At 31.6% G+C, this 17,893-nt stretch overlaps 1 protein-coding gene across 1 annotated transcript; it reads left to right on the top strand.

Moving 5' to 3' along the window:
• The first annotated feature begins 208 nt into the window (after nucleotides 1-208).
• Nucleotides 209-17,431, top strand: LOC148172221 (uncharacterized). The gene is made up of 10 exons (XM_088039346.1): nucleotides 209-504; nucleotides 693-878; nucleotides 4,686-4,792; nucleotides 4,842-5,201; nucleotides 5,255-5,486; nucleotides 5,533-5,714; nucleotides 13,006-13,150; nucleotides 13,565-13,789; nucleotides 13,835-13,939; nucleotides 16,157-17,431. The coding sequence occupies exons 1-10, from the start codon at nucleotides 502-504 to the stop codon at nucleotides 17,306-17,308; spliced, it is 2,697 nt and encodes an 898-aa protein (XP_087895472.1). The 5' UTR covers nucleotides 209-501; the 3' UTR covers nucleotides 17,309-17,431.
• Nucleotides 17,432-17,893: the final 462 nt, after the last annotated feature.

Below are 17,893 nucleotides of genomic sequence, written 5' to 3'. Positions count from 1 at the left end.
TCACGGATTTATATTTATCCCTATGTGTATGTAATTTGTGTCACGTCAATTTAGAATGTGATTAAAATATCAATCATTGGCTTAAAAAAGTAATTTACTTCATAACCTCAAAATGTTACATTGACAGTTTTAGAACCAGCCGACCACCGCTTCCTCTAGTAACTTAGTAACACCTCTTCACGGTTGCGGCGTCACGTGACCTGAGCACGTGACTTTGAATCTAACAGATCAGAGTTAAGCTCTGCAGATGCAAAAGTTATGTTTTGAAGCTTTTTATCGATGATTTCCTACGTAAATCAATCAGTAGTGTGACAATTAATCATTTCTTTTATGGTGTGCATTTTAATTGAAATCGGTCGTTTATTTTGAGAAACATAACCTCAAAATGTTAGTTCGTTTTGTTTTGTTTTAAAACTGAACTGTGATTTACATTATTAAACTTCGGCTGCCCTCTTCAGGTGAAAGTGTTTTACCAGGAAGATTTAATGGTTTTTAAGGAAAATGGTATGTTGTGGTTAAAATCCCATAAGGTTTGGATGGCCTAGATTTTGTTTATTATGTTGGTACCTTTATTGTTTGAGTTTGACATTAGAAACATAAGAATTGTCAATTGTCACTTAGATAGCTCATAGATATATACCAACATAATACAAATGTCAATTTGATACGTCTTTAGGTTTTTTTTTCTTCAGGATTCAAAAGAAGCGACGGAAGTGAAGACCATAATTAATAGTCTTTTGGTTTCAAATCCGTTAAAAATGACAGTACGAAAGTTATGGAAGGATTTTTATGACATGGAAGGTCAACTTGTTCCATTGAAAAAATTAGGTTTTATGTCATTCGAGGACTACTTGCGATCTATACCGGACACAGTAAGAGTAAGTAATGGTTTATAACTCGCGATAGATAAAAATCAGAAAATTCTTTTAATCCATGACTGAAATTAGTGGAAATGAATGTTTTTTGATGCATTTTAGAGTCCATATGCTGTTTTTATACTTTTCAAATTCTATCCCAAATGCCATATAGATTTTTATATTTTCTATAGATAAAGTGTAAATTCTTCTTATCATGGTAGGAATACCATACATACAAATATAGGAATATATTTTTAATTTCATGTTTTTTAGATTCTAGAAGGTTAGATTCTCTTTGTGTTCTTTCTAGACTCCCTTCAGACTTTAATTTTTCTTTTAATTCTATTTTAATTTTCTTCTTTTTTATTTTTTTTTTATTTTTTTGTTTTGGCCGTCAAATCAAGAATGAAAATTATATTTGATAGATCCATAACAGTTACCTTGGAGGCGTTTTCAAGATTCTCAAAATCATTTCTTCGTTCTATTTGAATCCCATTTTACTTTCTACATTTTCTATTCATGTAGAATAAATTCTTTTTGGAATTGAAATCTAAATTTTTTATAGATTTTCATTGGATTTTTTTATAGATTTGTTATTTTTTTACTTTATTTCTTTCGATTTTCTTATTTTTTATTTAACTTTCTATTGTTTCCAAAATTAAAAAATACTTTTATCAACTAAATAAATGTACGAATACTTTTTACATTAGTAAATATGACGTAATAAAGTCAAAGTCTTTCTATGCCGAGTTAAATGAAGGGAATTTTAAAATGAAGTTTAACACTGAAGTTGTAAATGTATTTAAAGATCTACAGAAGACTGACTAAATGTATTTTAACGCGATTAAGAAGAAGAGATAAAAAGAAGCAACTACGCATTCTTCCTGGTGCACCAGCGCGGGTTCAGTGTCATAATAATTCTTTTCACAAAAATATTTTTTTATTGTAAATACAAGGTGTTTATAAATGTTTCTATCATCAATGGTGGCACTAAAATTCCTGTACTGCACTATTTTGCCGCTTTGTTGTCATAGTGAATCTAACTATCTTGAAAATTCTTTATAATGTCACTTACGTCAACGAGGTTTCAGTTACGGTTTTATGACCAAGTTTATGATTTTCAGGTTTCAAATCACAACTAAAACAGTTTTTTTTTACTTACTTTACTCCATGTTTGAGGTTAAACACCTTGTAGGAAAAACATTGTCAGAGTATAAAAAAAATATAAGATTTTAACAAATTTGAAGAATTAATTAAAATTCTGAAAAAACTGGAGAATATTAGAGTTGCTAAAAGAATTTAAGACACTGATCAAGTACTTTTTATTTATTTTTTCCTTTATTTTTCTATTTTTTATTTTATCTTATTTAAATTCATTGGATACTTTTAAGATTTTGTAAGTTTCCAAATATTCTAAATTTTTCGATTTTTTTTTCTAGAACTCCTCTGATTTTTTTTTAATTTATTCGTTTCATGTTTTTTTTTTGGATTCTTGAAAGATTCTAGATTTTCTTCTACAAATATAGAAATATTATAAATAATTTTTTAAGAATTCTATACTAGGTGTTTATAAATGTTTCTAGCGTCAAGGGTGACTCTGGAATTCCCGTCGTGCACTACTTTGCCGCTTTGTTTTCATAGTAAATATAACTATCTAAATATTATTTATAATGTTACTTACTTCAATGACGTTTCAGTTACGTTTATGATTTTCAGGTTTCAAATCACAACTAGAACAGTTTTTTTGTAAACTTACTTTGTTTCATGTTTGAGGTTAACTACAAATGTCAGTTGAAAAATCTAAACCCACATTTGTAAGGAGCGGCAAATTTCCTTAACTTCATAGCCACCCTTGATGCTAGAAACATTTCGAAACACCTTGTACATGATTTTCGGTATAGTTAAGAAAGAAGTGTTAAATCATGCAAAACTGCACTGTTAATAAAAGCACTGTATTTAAATGATGATTTAACTAAACAATAAAAATTATTCTCGGCAAGATCAGAATGATTGTTCGATAGAAACATGGAAGAATTATTATATCTTATTTTTTTACGACAGTTTAAACCCATAATAACTGAACTAAATACAAGGTGTTTATAAATGTTTCTATCATCAAGGGTGGCTCTGGAATTCCTGTCGTGCACTATTTTGCCGCTTTGTTTTCATAGTGAATATAACTATCTTGAAAATTATTTATAATGGAGTGCGGGCACTACCGCCTGTAAAGTATGCAACCTCCCACTCTGGAGGATGAACAAACCATTTGAATACCATTGAAAGCGTTGTTTAGATGCAATATTTAATTATTTTTGACTGTTTTTACTATGGTGAGGTTGAATCCTTTTAATATGTATTATGTATACTGCCTTTGAGTAGTAATTGTTTATTTTAGGACACTTTTGGCGTTATTAGTGGTCCAAAAACGCCAACGAATGACAACTTTCCAAATTTGATATTTTATAAATCGCAAAAAAAGTTACAGGCTTTTGTCGTTTGACCATAAATATTAAAATAAAATTAAAATATCTGCAGATTAGACAAAAAAATTATGCAGTGCTTTGTACTTTAAATGAATAAGCTTTTATCTTCGTTAATTTTAGAAGAAAGAATTTGGAAATGATAGATTGTCCACGAGTTTTTGAATAAAGTGAACTTTTCCTTGGTGTTGGACATCTTCGATTTTTTAGAAAAGTTGCTCAGAATACATTCCTTACAAAATTTCAACTTAAAATTCTTTTTCTATTTTTTTTTTAAATATTAAAATCTTTAAATTCGATTGTTAATTATTGATAATGAAATATTATTATTTTGTTTATTTCTACTAAATAAATGATTTTGTTTATTTTTAGTTCGTATAAAATTATACTTAATGGGAACTCAAAATTTAAAGTTGAAAGTGGTTTAAAATTGTGTAAGAGAGCATGGACAACATTGTATGTACTAAAGAATTCATGGCTCATTTTGGCTCACATATTCTTATTATACAATATATTACTGCTTCAAAGAACTGTTTGTGATAAAATGAAAATTGGTAATTTTTCGTTTAAAAACTCCTCATTTGGTATGAATGAATTTAAAATTCGATTATAAGCAACTTCTTTTAGAATAATACCTAGCTTTCAGAGAAATTCCTAACGCGAAGTAAATTACAAGAAAATAGCTATATTTAAAAAAAATCTAATATATTGAATTCGCCATATCTGCTGTTTTTAGTATCGTCATGGATTTTGCAAAGTTGCAAGTTGCATATAAGTATCCCTCAAGAAGAACTTTACGATTTGATTAACATTTAACTTAATATGCCAAAAATTAATAGAGATACCAGCTTGTATTCTGGCTGGAATTAAACATTTACCATTCACTGATCAAAATTATCATTAAGGCAATACATTTTAAGAAGTTGCAACCCAACAACAATACAAAAAATTATTAAATACTGCATCTAAACCGCTATTTCAATCGTATTTAAATGGACCGGCAGAGTTTGTTGATCCTCCAGAGTGGAAGGTTGCATACTTTACAGGCGGTAGTGCCCGCACTCCATGTAACTTACAGTCATGATGTTTCAGTTACAGTTTTGTGTCCTAAGTTTTTGATTTTCTGGTTTTAAAACACAACTAGAACAGTTTATTTCTCAAAATTAACTTTGCTTCATGTTTGAGGTTAACTGAAAATGTCAGTTGAAAAATCGAAATTTGTAATGAGCGGCAAATTTCTTTGACATTTCATAGCCACCCTTGATGCTAGAAACATTTATAAACACCTTGTATTAAAAATACAAAGGAAATTACTATTTTTGTATTGTAAATATTCTTCCTTTTCTAGGTTCACGGGTCAGGGCCGCATGCTGAACTCGAGCTAATCGTGTCTTCAAAATCCGAACACATCAACGAAATGGTGCTAAAACAGAAGAAAAACTCGCGAAATAAACAGTAATACAGGCAACTCTCATCACATTTTTTTTAATTTTTCATCTTGTAGCGCCTCTAAAAGGAAGAAACTGAGAACACGCAAATTTTCATCACCTACACAACACCATTTCACCCCCAATGTTGAAGAATCACCTAAGAATAATGTCATCCCTCAGTGGTCCTTAATACAAAAACCTCCCCAGTGGCTGTCGACACATCAAGACTTATCTAATGGTGCAGAATCGAACGCCACAGTTCAAATCAATTTAATAGAGGGCGCTAGAGTTCCAAAAGTCATTGAATCTCAGGAGGAAAATCTACGAGTTGATTATAAATCCAAAGTGCCAGTGAAAGTCCAAGTCAATTTAATAGAGCTAGTCGAAAAATTTCCGCAAGGTGTTAAGTGCACGAAACTTCTTGCAGAATACCGGTGAGTTAAGTCGCTCTTGGTGTGATCTTAACTCCTGATGGTCGATATTACAGGAATCTGTTTGCCAAGAAGCTAGTCTATGAAGATTATGGCTATAAATCGGTGATTCAAATGTGCTCAGATTTACCGAAAATTTTCTCTTATGTTAAGAATTCTTCAGATGATTATTTAGTGTATGACACAACTAAATCTACACCCTCAGTTGTAGACGAGGCAGCTTCTCCTATACAGTCTAAGAGGGAAACTGTCGCCAAAACCCACATTTTGGAGGAAGTATCAATTGCTGTAAGTACTTTTTTTTTTGTTGAGTTGGGTACAAGTTTTTTTCTAGTGGTCTTCCCCACTGGTACCGGCTGACGTTGTAACCATGGATGACGAAATCTTTCGGTACTTCCCCACTGATGTTGCAGCGAACGATATTTTAGATATAACTGTGGGAGAAATCTATGATCTCTCCAAATTTTGGATGTACTTGACTTTTGGTGGTTTGGACGAACTCATGGAGGAATTACAGTGAGTAATTGATTCAGGGTAAATTTTTGATCTAAAAATTACAATTTCTCTAGCTCCTGTGTAAATTTTCGAAAATTTTTGGGTGTAAATCCGACTTTTAATTCTTAGGGGAAAATTGAATAACGATTTTTGAGGTTAACACGTTGTCAAAGCTCACTTTAGTTAAGAATTAATCAAATGTTAGTTCCAAAAGAGAGATATAATAATAATAATAAGGGTTTAACAAGTTTTGGCAAACTCGCGCCATGACGATTAGCTTTTACGCATCTCACAGTTGCTTCAAGGTCGAACGCTTTTTCTGCCAACTTTACTTTTTTATAAGTAGACCGATAGTACAAGGTGTTTATAAATGTTTCTAGCATCAAGGGTGGCTCTGGAATTCCTGTCGTACACTATTTTGCCGCTTTGTTTTCATAGTGAATATAATTATAATGAAAATTATACCACCTGTAAAGTATGCAACCTCCCACTCTGGAGGATCAACAAACTGTGCCGGTTCATTTAGATACGATTGAAATAGTGGTTTAGATGCAGTATTTAATAATTTTTTGTATTGTTGTTGGGTTGCAACTTCTTAAAATGTATTGCCTTAATGATAATTTTGATCAGTGAATGGTAAATGTTTAATTCCAGCCAGAATACAAGCTGGTATCTCTATTAATTTTTGCCATATTAAGTTAAATGTTGATAAAATCGTAAAGTTCTTTTTTAGGGATATTTTTATGCAACTTGCAACTTTGCAAAATCCATCACGATACTAAAAACAGCAAATATGGCGAATTCAATATATTACAATTTTTTAAATATAGCTATTTTCTTGTAATTTACTTCGCGTTAGGAATTTCTAAAAGTTAGGTTTTATTCTAAGAGAAGTTGCTTAGAATCGAATTTTAAATTCATTGATACCAAATGAGGAGTTTTTAAATGAAAAATTACCAATTTTATTTGATCACATACAGTTCTTTTAAGCAGTAATATATTGTGTAATAAGAATTGGTGAGCCAAAATGAGCCATGAATTCTTTAGTACATACAATGTTGTTCATGCTCTCTTACACAATTTTGAACCACTTTCACTTTAAATTTTGAGTTCCCATTAAGTACTCCTCATTTATTTTGAATACCGCATTTCAAGGTCATAATTTGTGACAGTTGTGGAGCTTTACGACAAATTTAAGAGGATTTATGTATTGAAAACAATCACGAACAGGTCTTTGGGTGTTCCAGTACTCATTTATGTTCAATTCAATGGATAAATCTTCTCAAATTTGCCGTAGAACTCCACAATTTTCACAAATTGTGACCTTGAAATGCGGTATTCAAAATAAATGAGGAGTATAATTTTATACGAATTAAAAAATAAACAAAATCATTTATTTAGTAGAAATAGACAAAATAATAATATTTCATTATCAATAATTAACGATCGAATTTAAAGATTTTAATATTTAAAAAAAATAGAAAAAGAATTTTAAGTTAAAATTTTGTAAGGAATGTATTCTGAGCAACTTTTCTTAAAAATCGAAGATGTCTAACACCAAGGAAAAGTTCACTTTATTCAAAAACTCGTGGACAATCTATCATTTCCAAATTCTTTTTTCTAAAATTAAGGAAGATAAAAGCTTATTCATTTAAAGTACAAAGCACTGTATTATTTTTTTGTCTAATTTGCAGATATTTTAATTTTTTATTTTAATATTTATCGTTAAGCGACAAAAGCCTGCAATTTTTTTGCGATTTATAAAATATCAAATTTGGAAAGTTGTCATTCGTTGGCGTTTTTGGACCACTAATTACGCCAAAAGTGTCCTAAAATAAACAATTACTACTCAAAGGCAGTATAGATAATACATATTAAAAGGGTTCAACCTCACCATAGTAAAAACACAGTCAAAAATAATTTAATACTGCATCTAAACAACGCTTTCAATGGTATTCAAATGGTTTGTTGATCCTCCAGAGTGGGAGGTTGCATACTTTACAGGCGGTAGTGCCCGCACTCCATGTCAGTTGAAAAATAGAAACCCACATTTGTAATGAGCGGCATAGCCACCCTTGATGCTAGAAACATTTATATACACCTTGTATAAATAAAAATACAGCGTGTTTAATAAAGATTTACATCTAGTCGCCTCTATGATTTTCCGTACAAATTAAAAATTGCCGCTTTACGAAGATAATGATTGAAACGTTGGTTACATAACCTCACAATAATTTTCAAAAATTATGAAGTAGACACTGATTTAAGACGACTGGATCGCTGAAGGGATAAAGTTGACTCAACCTCTGCTTAATTTCTCTGTTTGTTGTTTAAATTCTTTCCCTATTGGCGATTTTGACGTTTGACAAGTGACATAATCGACATGAGTCCAAAGTGACAGAGCTATTTCAAACACAGAACAATGCGAGCGGCACAAAAGGACTTCGATTTTCTCATGATCTTTGACGAATGAAAGGAAAAAATAAAATTATCGCACATTTGACTTCAACGTCGCCTACCGCCAAGTGATTGCATATATTGAAGTAAAACAGCGTTTTCCGCGTTGTCGCGTTACTTTCGGGGCCTAAAATTGCATTGACCTGCAGAATTTTTGTCGTACACTTTGCATCAAAAATTCCACATTGTTCGTGGAGTATTTTAAATGAAAGATCTCTCCTGTAAACGTTTCTGTGGTGTTACTTAAGTAAAAGACATGAAACTTGGTAATAGGCTTATTTTTTGCTTTAATTTGTGATTACACTAGTCAATTGGAGAAGTGAGAAGTCATTTTCAACGTAAAATTGTCTTCTAATTTTGAATCTGGAGTCTGTTTTGATCCATCAGGTCCGGACTTAGAGATATTATTGAGAACATATTTTTTTAGGTTATGCTGAATAACTCAGTTTCTTTTTAAAGATAGAATTGTGCATTACTGTTTTAGAAAGCCTATTAAATAAGCTTTCCATCGAGCTATAGAGCTCAACACTGGGGTCAGTAATTTCAAAGATATTATTAAAAATCTAAAGTCATTCATTTCCGAAATCCAAAAATGTTACTTTTAAAAGAATTCCAGGCAGCGACACTATTGGTGGTTTTGTTTTTGATACAAAACTAAATCTTTTATCGGTTTTCTGGTTTGTATGACAACAAAAAGATCATCTTGCACGAATAAGGACTTTTTTTCTATCTTTTTTTACAGCCGCGACAAACAGATTTCTAAACCACAAAAATTGATATGATGGAAAGAAAAAACTATTATGTTATTTAAAGTTTACTGGAATTGTATAATTTGCTTTTGGAACGATTTAAGTCTCGTATTTGGTAATGAAACTAGCAAATTTATGAACGCGCGTTTACTTATTAAAGTTAAGTATTTGCTCGCATTTACTCCTCATGGAAGCAAGTGAGTATCGGTTAAGTATTGTTTGATGTACCGGATGAAAAATATACACAAAAAATGTTCTTTTTCATATTCAAAACAGAATAATATGCATTATTGCGATGGTAATAATTAATGAGATGTTTACTAATAAAAATGTCAGAACCGCCGCGTGAGGGCGCTGATGCAAGTTTTATGCGATACGCCTATGATGTAAAAATTTACATCAAATAGGTGTAAATGTGGCTTTTGAAAATTTGTGATATTTGGTTTACTTGCAATTCATTTTAGATTTGAATTTTGAACACAACACGTCAAAATAATGTCCGCTTTAATCTAAAATTTATGAAAAATATTTCTTCGAATTGCATAGGAATAAATCATTAGATAGTTGTAGTACCAACTGAACTTTTTATTAAGTGGACACAAAGTAAATGTTTGAAGCGGCATCTACATCTATCAAGATTTGAGTAAAAGGTAAAACTAATTCCATCAATTTCCATTAAATTTCACACAAAATTCCACATACGAAAAACTTCAGGTGCACAGATATAGCAATCTTATTTATCAACAATATTTATAAATTTTAATGATAAAGACAGATTTTGACATTTTTTTGAAAGTTTCTGTAATAATTATACAGTTTGGCAAACTTAACACCGATGTAAAATGTAAAAATCGATGTTGAACTTAATTTCAACAAGAGCACAATTACATCGATCTCCAATAGATCAGAGAAAACGTCGATTTTGAAAAATAGTAAATAAAAAAACTCAATATAGCATAGTTTATTGTGAAAAACGAAAATAAATAAAAACCTTAAGTAATAAACAAAATAATAAGTAAATAAATTATAAAAAAATACAAATTCGAGATTAATAAGAATAAACAAAATTCTAAAATACAACTCCCTTCAATTAAATTCCAGTCTTCTTTATTTAGACTGCAGCACAAGTAAATCCCGCCTTGCTTTGGTTCTATACGTTGTCAACCAACCAAACGAAATATCACCAAAATCAAGAGTGTAAAATAAAATACGTACATCGAAACCGCAAATATCGATTTTTAATGATACATCGAAAATAAAAATTACACCGTGGTCCACGAGTGATAATGAGTCTGACCAAACTCAAACTGCAACCCAACATACATTTTCATAGCATTCGTTGCCAAATTTATTGCCCTCGGAAATCGGTAAATCTCGCTTTTTTCGTGGACCTCGCTTTTCAGTGGCCTTTGATTTCTTATTTGTTATACTATGAAACAAAGATAGTCACGGAAAAGCTAAATCCTAGTTAATTAGTTAGCACCTAGTTAATTCTCATTTTACATTTAGCAAACTTGTTTATGTCCTTCAATATTTGAAACTTTGATAGATAAAAATAATAATTGTTCTTGACATTTTTTTTATTTATAGATTAAAATATCAAAGAAAATAAATTAAAAACCAACGGGCTTCGCTACAAAAAACAAACAGTACGCGGAAAATTTATAACTTTTATAGCAACACAAAAGAACTAAACCAGTGAATTAGCAGATTCTTTATCAAAATGCCAAAAGACTGCTATTGATAATTTTTGTGAGTTTGTGACAATTCATTTCATGGAATTCCACAGTTACGTACCAAAACAATCATTTTTTACCAAAATTAGGACCTAGGTCGCCTTTCAAAATCCGTAAATTTCGTCTTTTTTGTAAACCTCGCTTTCCCTAGCTTTGGAATTTGATTTGAAATTAATGCATATTATAATATACTATGAAACAAAGATGGCCACAGAAAAGCTAGATCCACAAAAAAATCGAGATTCATCGATTACCGAGGGCATCTAATTAACTCTCATTTAACATTTAACAAACCAATATAACTTCGTTGTTTATGTTCTTTAATTTTTGAACTCTCATCGATATACATAATTGCGTTTGGTAATGTTTTTTAACTTTATATTAAAAATAAATAAATACTGAGAAGTACTAAAAATAAATAAATTAAAAACCAAGGGGCTTCGCTATAAAAAAATGAACAGGAAAATGGGTAAATCATACAGGCTGCATTTACTACGATTGTAGTTAACTGTCATTTAACAATTAGCAAAGAAATATCACTCCGTTGTTTATGTCTTTCGATTTTTGAAACTCTGATAGAAATAGTTGCGCTTGGAATTTATTTTTATTAAAATTATTACATAAAAATAAATAATTAACTTAAATAACTTTATTACATAAAAATTAATAATAAAATGTACCAAGAATAGTAGATTACATACCGATCAACTGAACTAAAAAATGTCTCAATGTGATCTTGGCTCACTTTAAACGTTAATAAATACTTAAGGCCTTGTGTTTTTAAATCATCGTACAAACAAAACATATTTGTTAGGCAAATTATAAACCCAAGAAAGCCTGTTTTCCTACTTGATTTAATCAGCAACGTGTTATTTCGTTTTAAAAGAGGGGTTCCGCCTGTACACGTTTTATATATATAGTAATAACGTGAGTAGATTGTTCTGAAAAATTTGTCAATTTTGACATTCATTTCAAATATCTACGACAGCTATGAAAATGTATGTTGGGTTGCAGTTTGAGTTTAGTCAGGCTCATTATCACTCGTGGACCACGGTGTTTGTATTAAAAATCGAAATGTTTTTTTTGGCGAAATCGATATTAATAAAAAAATCGATGTAAAAGTTCCAGATTTACGAGACATTGATTAAATAGTGTTTTCAAGGGGTCTTTTGGGGTGATTTTCAAGGAACTTTTTCGGGGCGAAAACGACTTTAAATACCTTTGGATTTACATAAATCGAACCAGCTCGTGATCAATTGGCCAAAACTCAGATTGATAGGCCAAATATATTCCAAAAAAATCTACCATCCAATTTTGCCTATCGTCGTTCGGTTGCTAGGTCCATTTTGAATTTTTTGTCGATGTTGAGAAATCTTAATTTTTGTTTAAATTTATCGTCAAATCAATTACAATGTTTGTTAATTCTGAAATAATAACACATAAAAACTCGATGCTAAGCCTTTTTGTTTTTACAAGATTGAAATAGTTATTTACAGTCGCGTGTGGTAACTTACATTTTACAGCGCGAAATCAGTTTGAAGCACGACGGCGTAGCCGGAGTGCTTTAATGATTGAGCGCTGTAAAATGGTTAACGCACAAGAGTTGTATTAAACTTTTTGGCCGAAAAATTTTAATTTAAATTATTGGGTTTTTCAAAATTCATGAGAACTGTCACATCTGACATTTGTAAATTTCATCATCTGTCAATTCTGTCAATTTTGTAGTTGGTGCACAAAAAGTACACAAGATGGCGCTGTATAAAAAAAGTTTTAATATGACTTTAAAAATAGAAATATTGTCTTAATTGAGATATTAATTTAGATAGATTCCACTTTGGTGATCAATCTTCATTATGGTAAAGTGATTTTAATTTATAAACGCATCTGAAGAGCAGACGATTTGGGCAATTTTTACCGCATTTTAACTTTTAACGAACTTTTCGGAGAAAAACCGATGTTAAATATCGAAAAACGATGGCTTAGTTTCGAAGGTAGTGAGCATTAAAAATTTTTGAACCGAAAACTCACGGTCTGAAATATTATTATGGTCGTGGAAAGAGTATAATACGTAACATGTTTATAAAGTACTAATGACTTGACTAAGGGACGTGAAATTTGGAAAAAAAAAATGGTAGTTACTTAGTTACCCCACATAAATGACGTCAAATAAGTCTCGCTTTTTCAATAATTTTGTAATTTGGCAAATTAAACGAGCAAATCTAAGTACCGAATACCTGTTTTAATTTTTTCTTAATTTGAAAATTTTTTAAATTAGGTTAGACTGACACTGGTCTAGAGAGCCATGAAAACAAGTAAATTTTTCAAAGCGATGTTAAAGTTTTAGATTGTCAAATTTAACTTTTATTTCAGCGCTTTTTTCCTGGAAAACCACGCCGCCTATGTGATCCCAAGGGCGCTCCAAGCAGAAGGTCTCTACTGCGTCTCTCTATTTGCCTCAAGATACCACAGATGTCTCATTGTCAACATGCTACCCACACGACCGCACTATGTTCGAGTGGGTAATTTTTAATTTTTGTTATACAGGGTGTTTATAAATGTTTCTAGCATCAAGGGGGGCTTTGGAATTCCTGTCATGCGCCATTTTGCCGCTTTGTTTTCATAGTGAATGTAACTATGTTTACAATGATTTCAAATGTCACTTACGTCTACGACTTTTCAGTTGCGGTTTTGTGTCAAAATTTTAGATTTTCAGGGTTTAAACACAACTTGAACAGTTTGTGTTCAAAACTAACTTTGTTCAATGATTGAGGTTAACTACAAATGTCAGTTGAAAAATCAAACCCCACATTAGTAACGAGCGGCAAATTTATTTGACATTTCATAGCCACCCTTGATGCTAGAAACATGTACTTGTACTTTTTTGATTTGTATTTATTGTGTTTTTTCAAGTTTAAACCATTCATTTTAGGTGTTTTTTGTTGACTACGGTACAGTGAGCAACGTCACCACAGAGTCAATTTGGTTCCTTCCGCGCAGATTCGCGGAGTTTCCTGCTCAGGCTATGCGGGCCCGATTATCTAATATTTATCCGGTGTATAGAAACCGGCCCTGGCCTGCTTGTGCGGTCGCTAAATTTGGAAAACTCATAGATAATAGGGTTATAGTAGCGAAAGTGACGGACATTGATACTAAGGTTTGTTGTTAGTTTTTTTTTTTTAATGTTATTTTGTTGCTGTAGGACAATACCTTTGAAGTTTATTTGGCTGATATCACTGATAAGGACAATGTGTTTTACATCAATGACATTTTTGTTAAGGAAGGACTTGCTCTCTACACCGATGAGGTAAGATCTATTTTTTCTTTATTTTTCTTTTTTCTGTTTTTTTTAATTTATTCGTTTCATTGTTTTTTGGATTCTTGAAAGATTCTAGATTTTCTTCTAAACTAGAGAAATATTATAAATATTTTTTTAAGAATTCTATACAAGGTGTTTATAAATGTTTCTAGCATTAAGGGTGACTCAGGAATTCCAGTCGTGCACTACTTTGCCGCTTTGTTTTCATAGTGAATATAACAATCTTGAATATTATTTATAATGTTACTTACTTCAATGACGTTTCAGTTACGTTTTGTGACCAAGTTTTTGATTTTTAGGTTTAAAACCACAACTAGAACAATTTATTGCTCAAAATTTACTTTATTGCTTTATATTTGAGGTCAGTTGAAAAATTGAAACCCACTTTTGTAAATAGCGGCAAATATCTTTGACATTTCTTGATGCTAGAAACATTTATAAACACCTTGTAGAAAAAACCAATGTAAGAGTATAAGATCTCAACAAATTTGAAGAATTTGAAAAATTCTGAAAAAACTAGAGAAGATTAGAGTTGCTAAAAGAATTTAAAAGACACTGATCAAGTACTTATTATTTATTTTTTCTTTTTTTCTTATTTTTTTATTTAAATTCATTGTGTTCTTTGGATACTTTCAAGATTTTGCAAGTTTCCAAGTATTCTAAAATTTTAGATTTTTTCTAGAGCTCCTCTGAATTTTTTCGGAATTTCCAAGATTATTTTATTGTTTAAAATTTTTTGGTTGATATTTCGAGGATGTTTCGAGGATGATCTAGGATTTTTTAAGATTCTAGAATCTAGGATTTTCTAGGGCGTTTTCTTTGATTCTTTAAAGTTGTTTATGCTTCGAGGTAATCTAAGGTTTTCAAAATTTCTTTGTAATTTATTTTTTAATACTTTTGAGTTCCCTGTTTTTTTTATTTTTTAAGATTCTTTTATTATTCTCTAAGACTTCTGAGAATTTTGTAGAAATCTGTTGACAGTGCCCGGGATTCTCTGCGAGTCTCTTCAGGATTAGAGGGAATTTTTTTGGAGTTTCTAAAATTTCTTGGAATCTTATAGGATTAGTTAGAATTATTTAGATTCTTCGAAATTCTGTAGGATTGTGATGCTTTCAAAACTTCCTATTTTTTGAAGTCTCAAGGAGTATCTAGGAATTTCTAAGACTTTTTGGAGTTTTAAATTCTACAGGCGTTTTAAAAATTTTATTAAAAGCCTGGAATTCTTTTATTTTATACGATTCTCTAGAATTATCTAACTTCCTAGATGCCTAGGCAAAAGTGGAGAAATCATTAATCATTCTAGGTAATCCTAGAGATTCTTTAAGGATTCTATAGCGTTTTAGATTTCTAGAAAAATTTAAAGATATCTAGGAATTTAAGGAATTTTGGAGAATTTAAGAGATTCTTAGAGAATTTAATAAATCTAGATAAACAAAAGAGAATTCTAGAGATGCCTAGACAAAAGTGGAGAAAATTGGAAATTCTAGATAATTCAAGAGATTCTTTAAGGATTATATAGCGTTGTAGATTTCTAGAAAAATTTAAAGATATCTAGGAATTTAAGGAATTTTGGAGAATTTTAGAAATTGGTAGAGAATTTAATAAATCTAGATAAATAAAAGAGAATTCTAGAGATGCCTAGACAAAAGTGGAGAAAAGTGGAAATTATTAATCATTCTAGATAATCCAAGAGATTCTTTAAGGATTCTCTAGCGTTGTAGATTTCTAGAAAAATTTCTAAGAATATCTAAGAGATATCTAAGAATTTAAGGAATTTTGGAGAATTTTAGAATTCTAGATTTATTAAATCTAGACAAGTCAAAAAGTCAATAAAGCAGAATTCAACACAATTCCTAGAGAATTTGAAAGAGTTTTAAAGAATCTTACATTATTCTCAAAACATTCGAAGAGTTTGTAAAATCTATGGAGGACTTTAAAGAATTTTGATAAATCCCAGATAATCCTGAAAGTTTGCAACAAACTAGAAAAGAGATTAAAAAGAGTCAAGTATAAAACTGAAAAACATAAAAATTTCAAGAAATTCTTAAAACCCCTAGAAGCCTAAAATAGGAAATTCGTAGATAAATTCTTAAGAATCTGAAAAATTTTTTGTTTTTCGCATTCTCGGTTATTTTTACTTTTTTTTTCTATTCTAACTAACGACAGGCAGTTTCTCAGTCGATCCACAACATCCATTTTTTTCAGAAACAGAAGCCCCGTCTAGTCGACCCGAACTGCATAGCCAACGTCAAATACATCCACCTCTATCCAGAGTTCAACGAAATCGAATCAGGCTCAGCTCCCATAACCGACGAAATGAAGTACATAACAGAGAACAAGATTCCACTCCACCATTTCATGCCTCAGTACTACGACATCTTCTACAATGAGAACATCGAACTCATACATTCGGAATATGAAACTCGATACGGTCAGACAAGAATCCAAGAAATCGCGATTCCTGAGAAAGTCGAGGAGGAGTTCGATGTCTCCTTTTATCCAGAGAGTCTTCAGGAGAGAATGCAGGAGCTCTTCGAGGAAAAATTGGGAGTGAAGAAGAGGAGGAATGTAAGAAAATCTCACAGTGGTACCAACGGAACGACTGGATATTTCTGCAATTTGAATCGACGGTCGAAATTAATGAATGGTAGTACCGAATCTAATGGCTGTGCTAGCAACTCTTACCAAATAGAAGAGATTTTAAACAATTCAGGTAAGAGTGAAGAAGGTTCCATGACTGATGGTTTCCACCGATTAAGTTTAAACCAATCTGCCTCCGGTACGAACCCGTTTCTTAACAACTACAACGATAGAAGTAACACCAATCCGTTCCGTTCGACAAATCCGTTCCTCTTCGATCTTGAGGAAACTGTCAGTGACACCGGACTGTTGGAAGCCTACGCCAAAAGTAGTACCGAACCTCAAAGAGTCCTCAACAACTTAAAAGACTCACATAAGTGCGAGCCTAAGCTTGCCAAGCAAGTAAACACCGAACGATTTAACCTTCCAGATGCCGACAGTAGTACTAGTACTACTACTACTACTTCAGAAAACAGTTTGACTGTGGTACGCCGCGTCCGAACACCTCCTGGATTTAGTTCGAACAATAACATAAGCGAAGGATTTGGAGCGGCAATTCCAAATTGTTTTAGTTTAGCTGCCAATAACCCGTACTATCAAAGGATGCCGTTTGCTCAGTTTGGATTTATTCCTCCAGTGCCTCCAATTTCGCCATTGAGTCCGCCTTTGTTGGAGTCTTATTATGCGTTTTTAGGTCAGATGTATCCGAATGTTTACTCTTTAGGTGTGCCACAGTTTCCATTTCAAAGATTTGGTACCCCGCCTCGTCAACCCTGACGTGGAAATTTGTGTTGTTTAATTTATAGAATGAAGTTTTCAGTATTCTAGAAGTGGCAGGAATTGATAATTTAATAACAGCACTGATGTGTTAGAAAAATAGTTATTTTATAATAAACTGTTCTTATAAAAGTTCTATTTTGTTGAGAAAGGACTTGCTCTATCCACCGACCAGCTATTTAAATGTTTCAAGTTTCTAAGATTTTTAATTTTCGAAACCTTCAAAATCGTGTGCTAGTAGCAGAAATATTCATTTAGCACTGTATTTAGGTACGTCGTTGAAGTTAGCGTCATTTTATCGGATTCAGTTTCTTAAATTAAACGCCCCAGTACTTCGCCTCAAATGACGCATGCACGCCGGTCGCACTTTTCACATGCGAATTTCCACCGATCGTCGTCTTTTTTTCACACAATTTTTGACCAAATGACACCGTAATGACCTTCTGCCCCATCTTCAATCAAAATTCTCCTTCGACATGAGAACAAAGTGGTAAAACTCAACCCTTAACCTAACTAGAAAATTATTATTCATTTCAACCTCCAATAGTAATGTAGCTTCATAAATACGACATCGAAAAATTACAA

This window comes from Gnatocerus cornutus, chromosome 6 (assembly GCF_029298725.1).
Source record: "Gnatocerus cornutus isolate USDA-ARS CGAHR chromosome 6, icGnaCorn1.1, whole genome shotgun sequence".
In the NCBI taxonomy this organism is placed as follows: domain Eukaryota; kingdom Metazoa; phylum Arthropoda; class Insecta; order Coleoptera; family Tenebrionidae; genus Gnatocerus; species Gnatocerus cornutus.
This window is presented reverse-complemented; position numbering and strand designations above follow the sequence as displayed.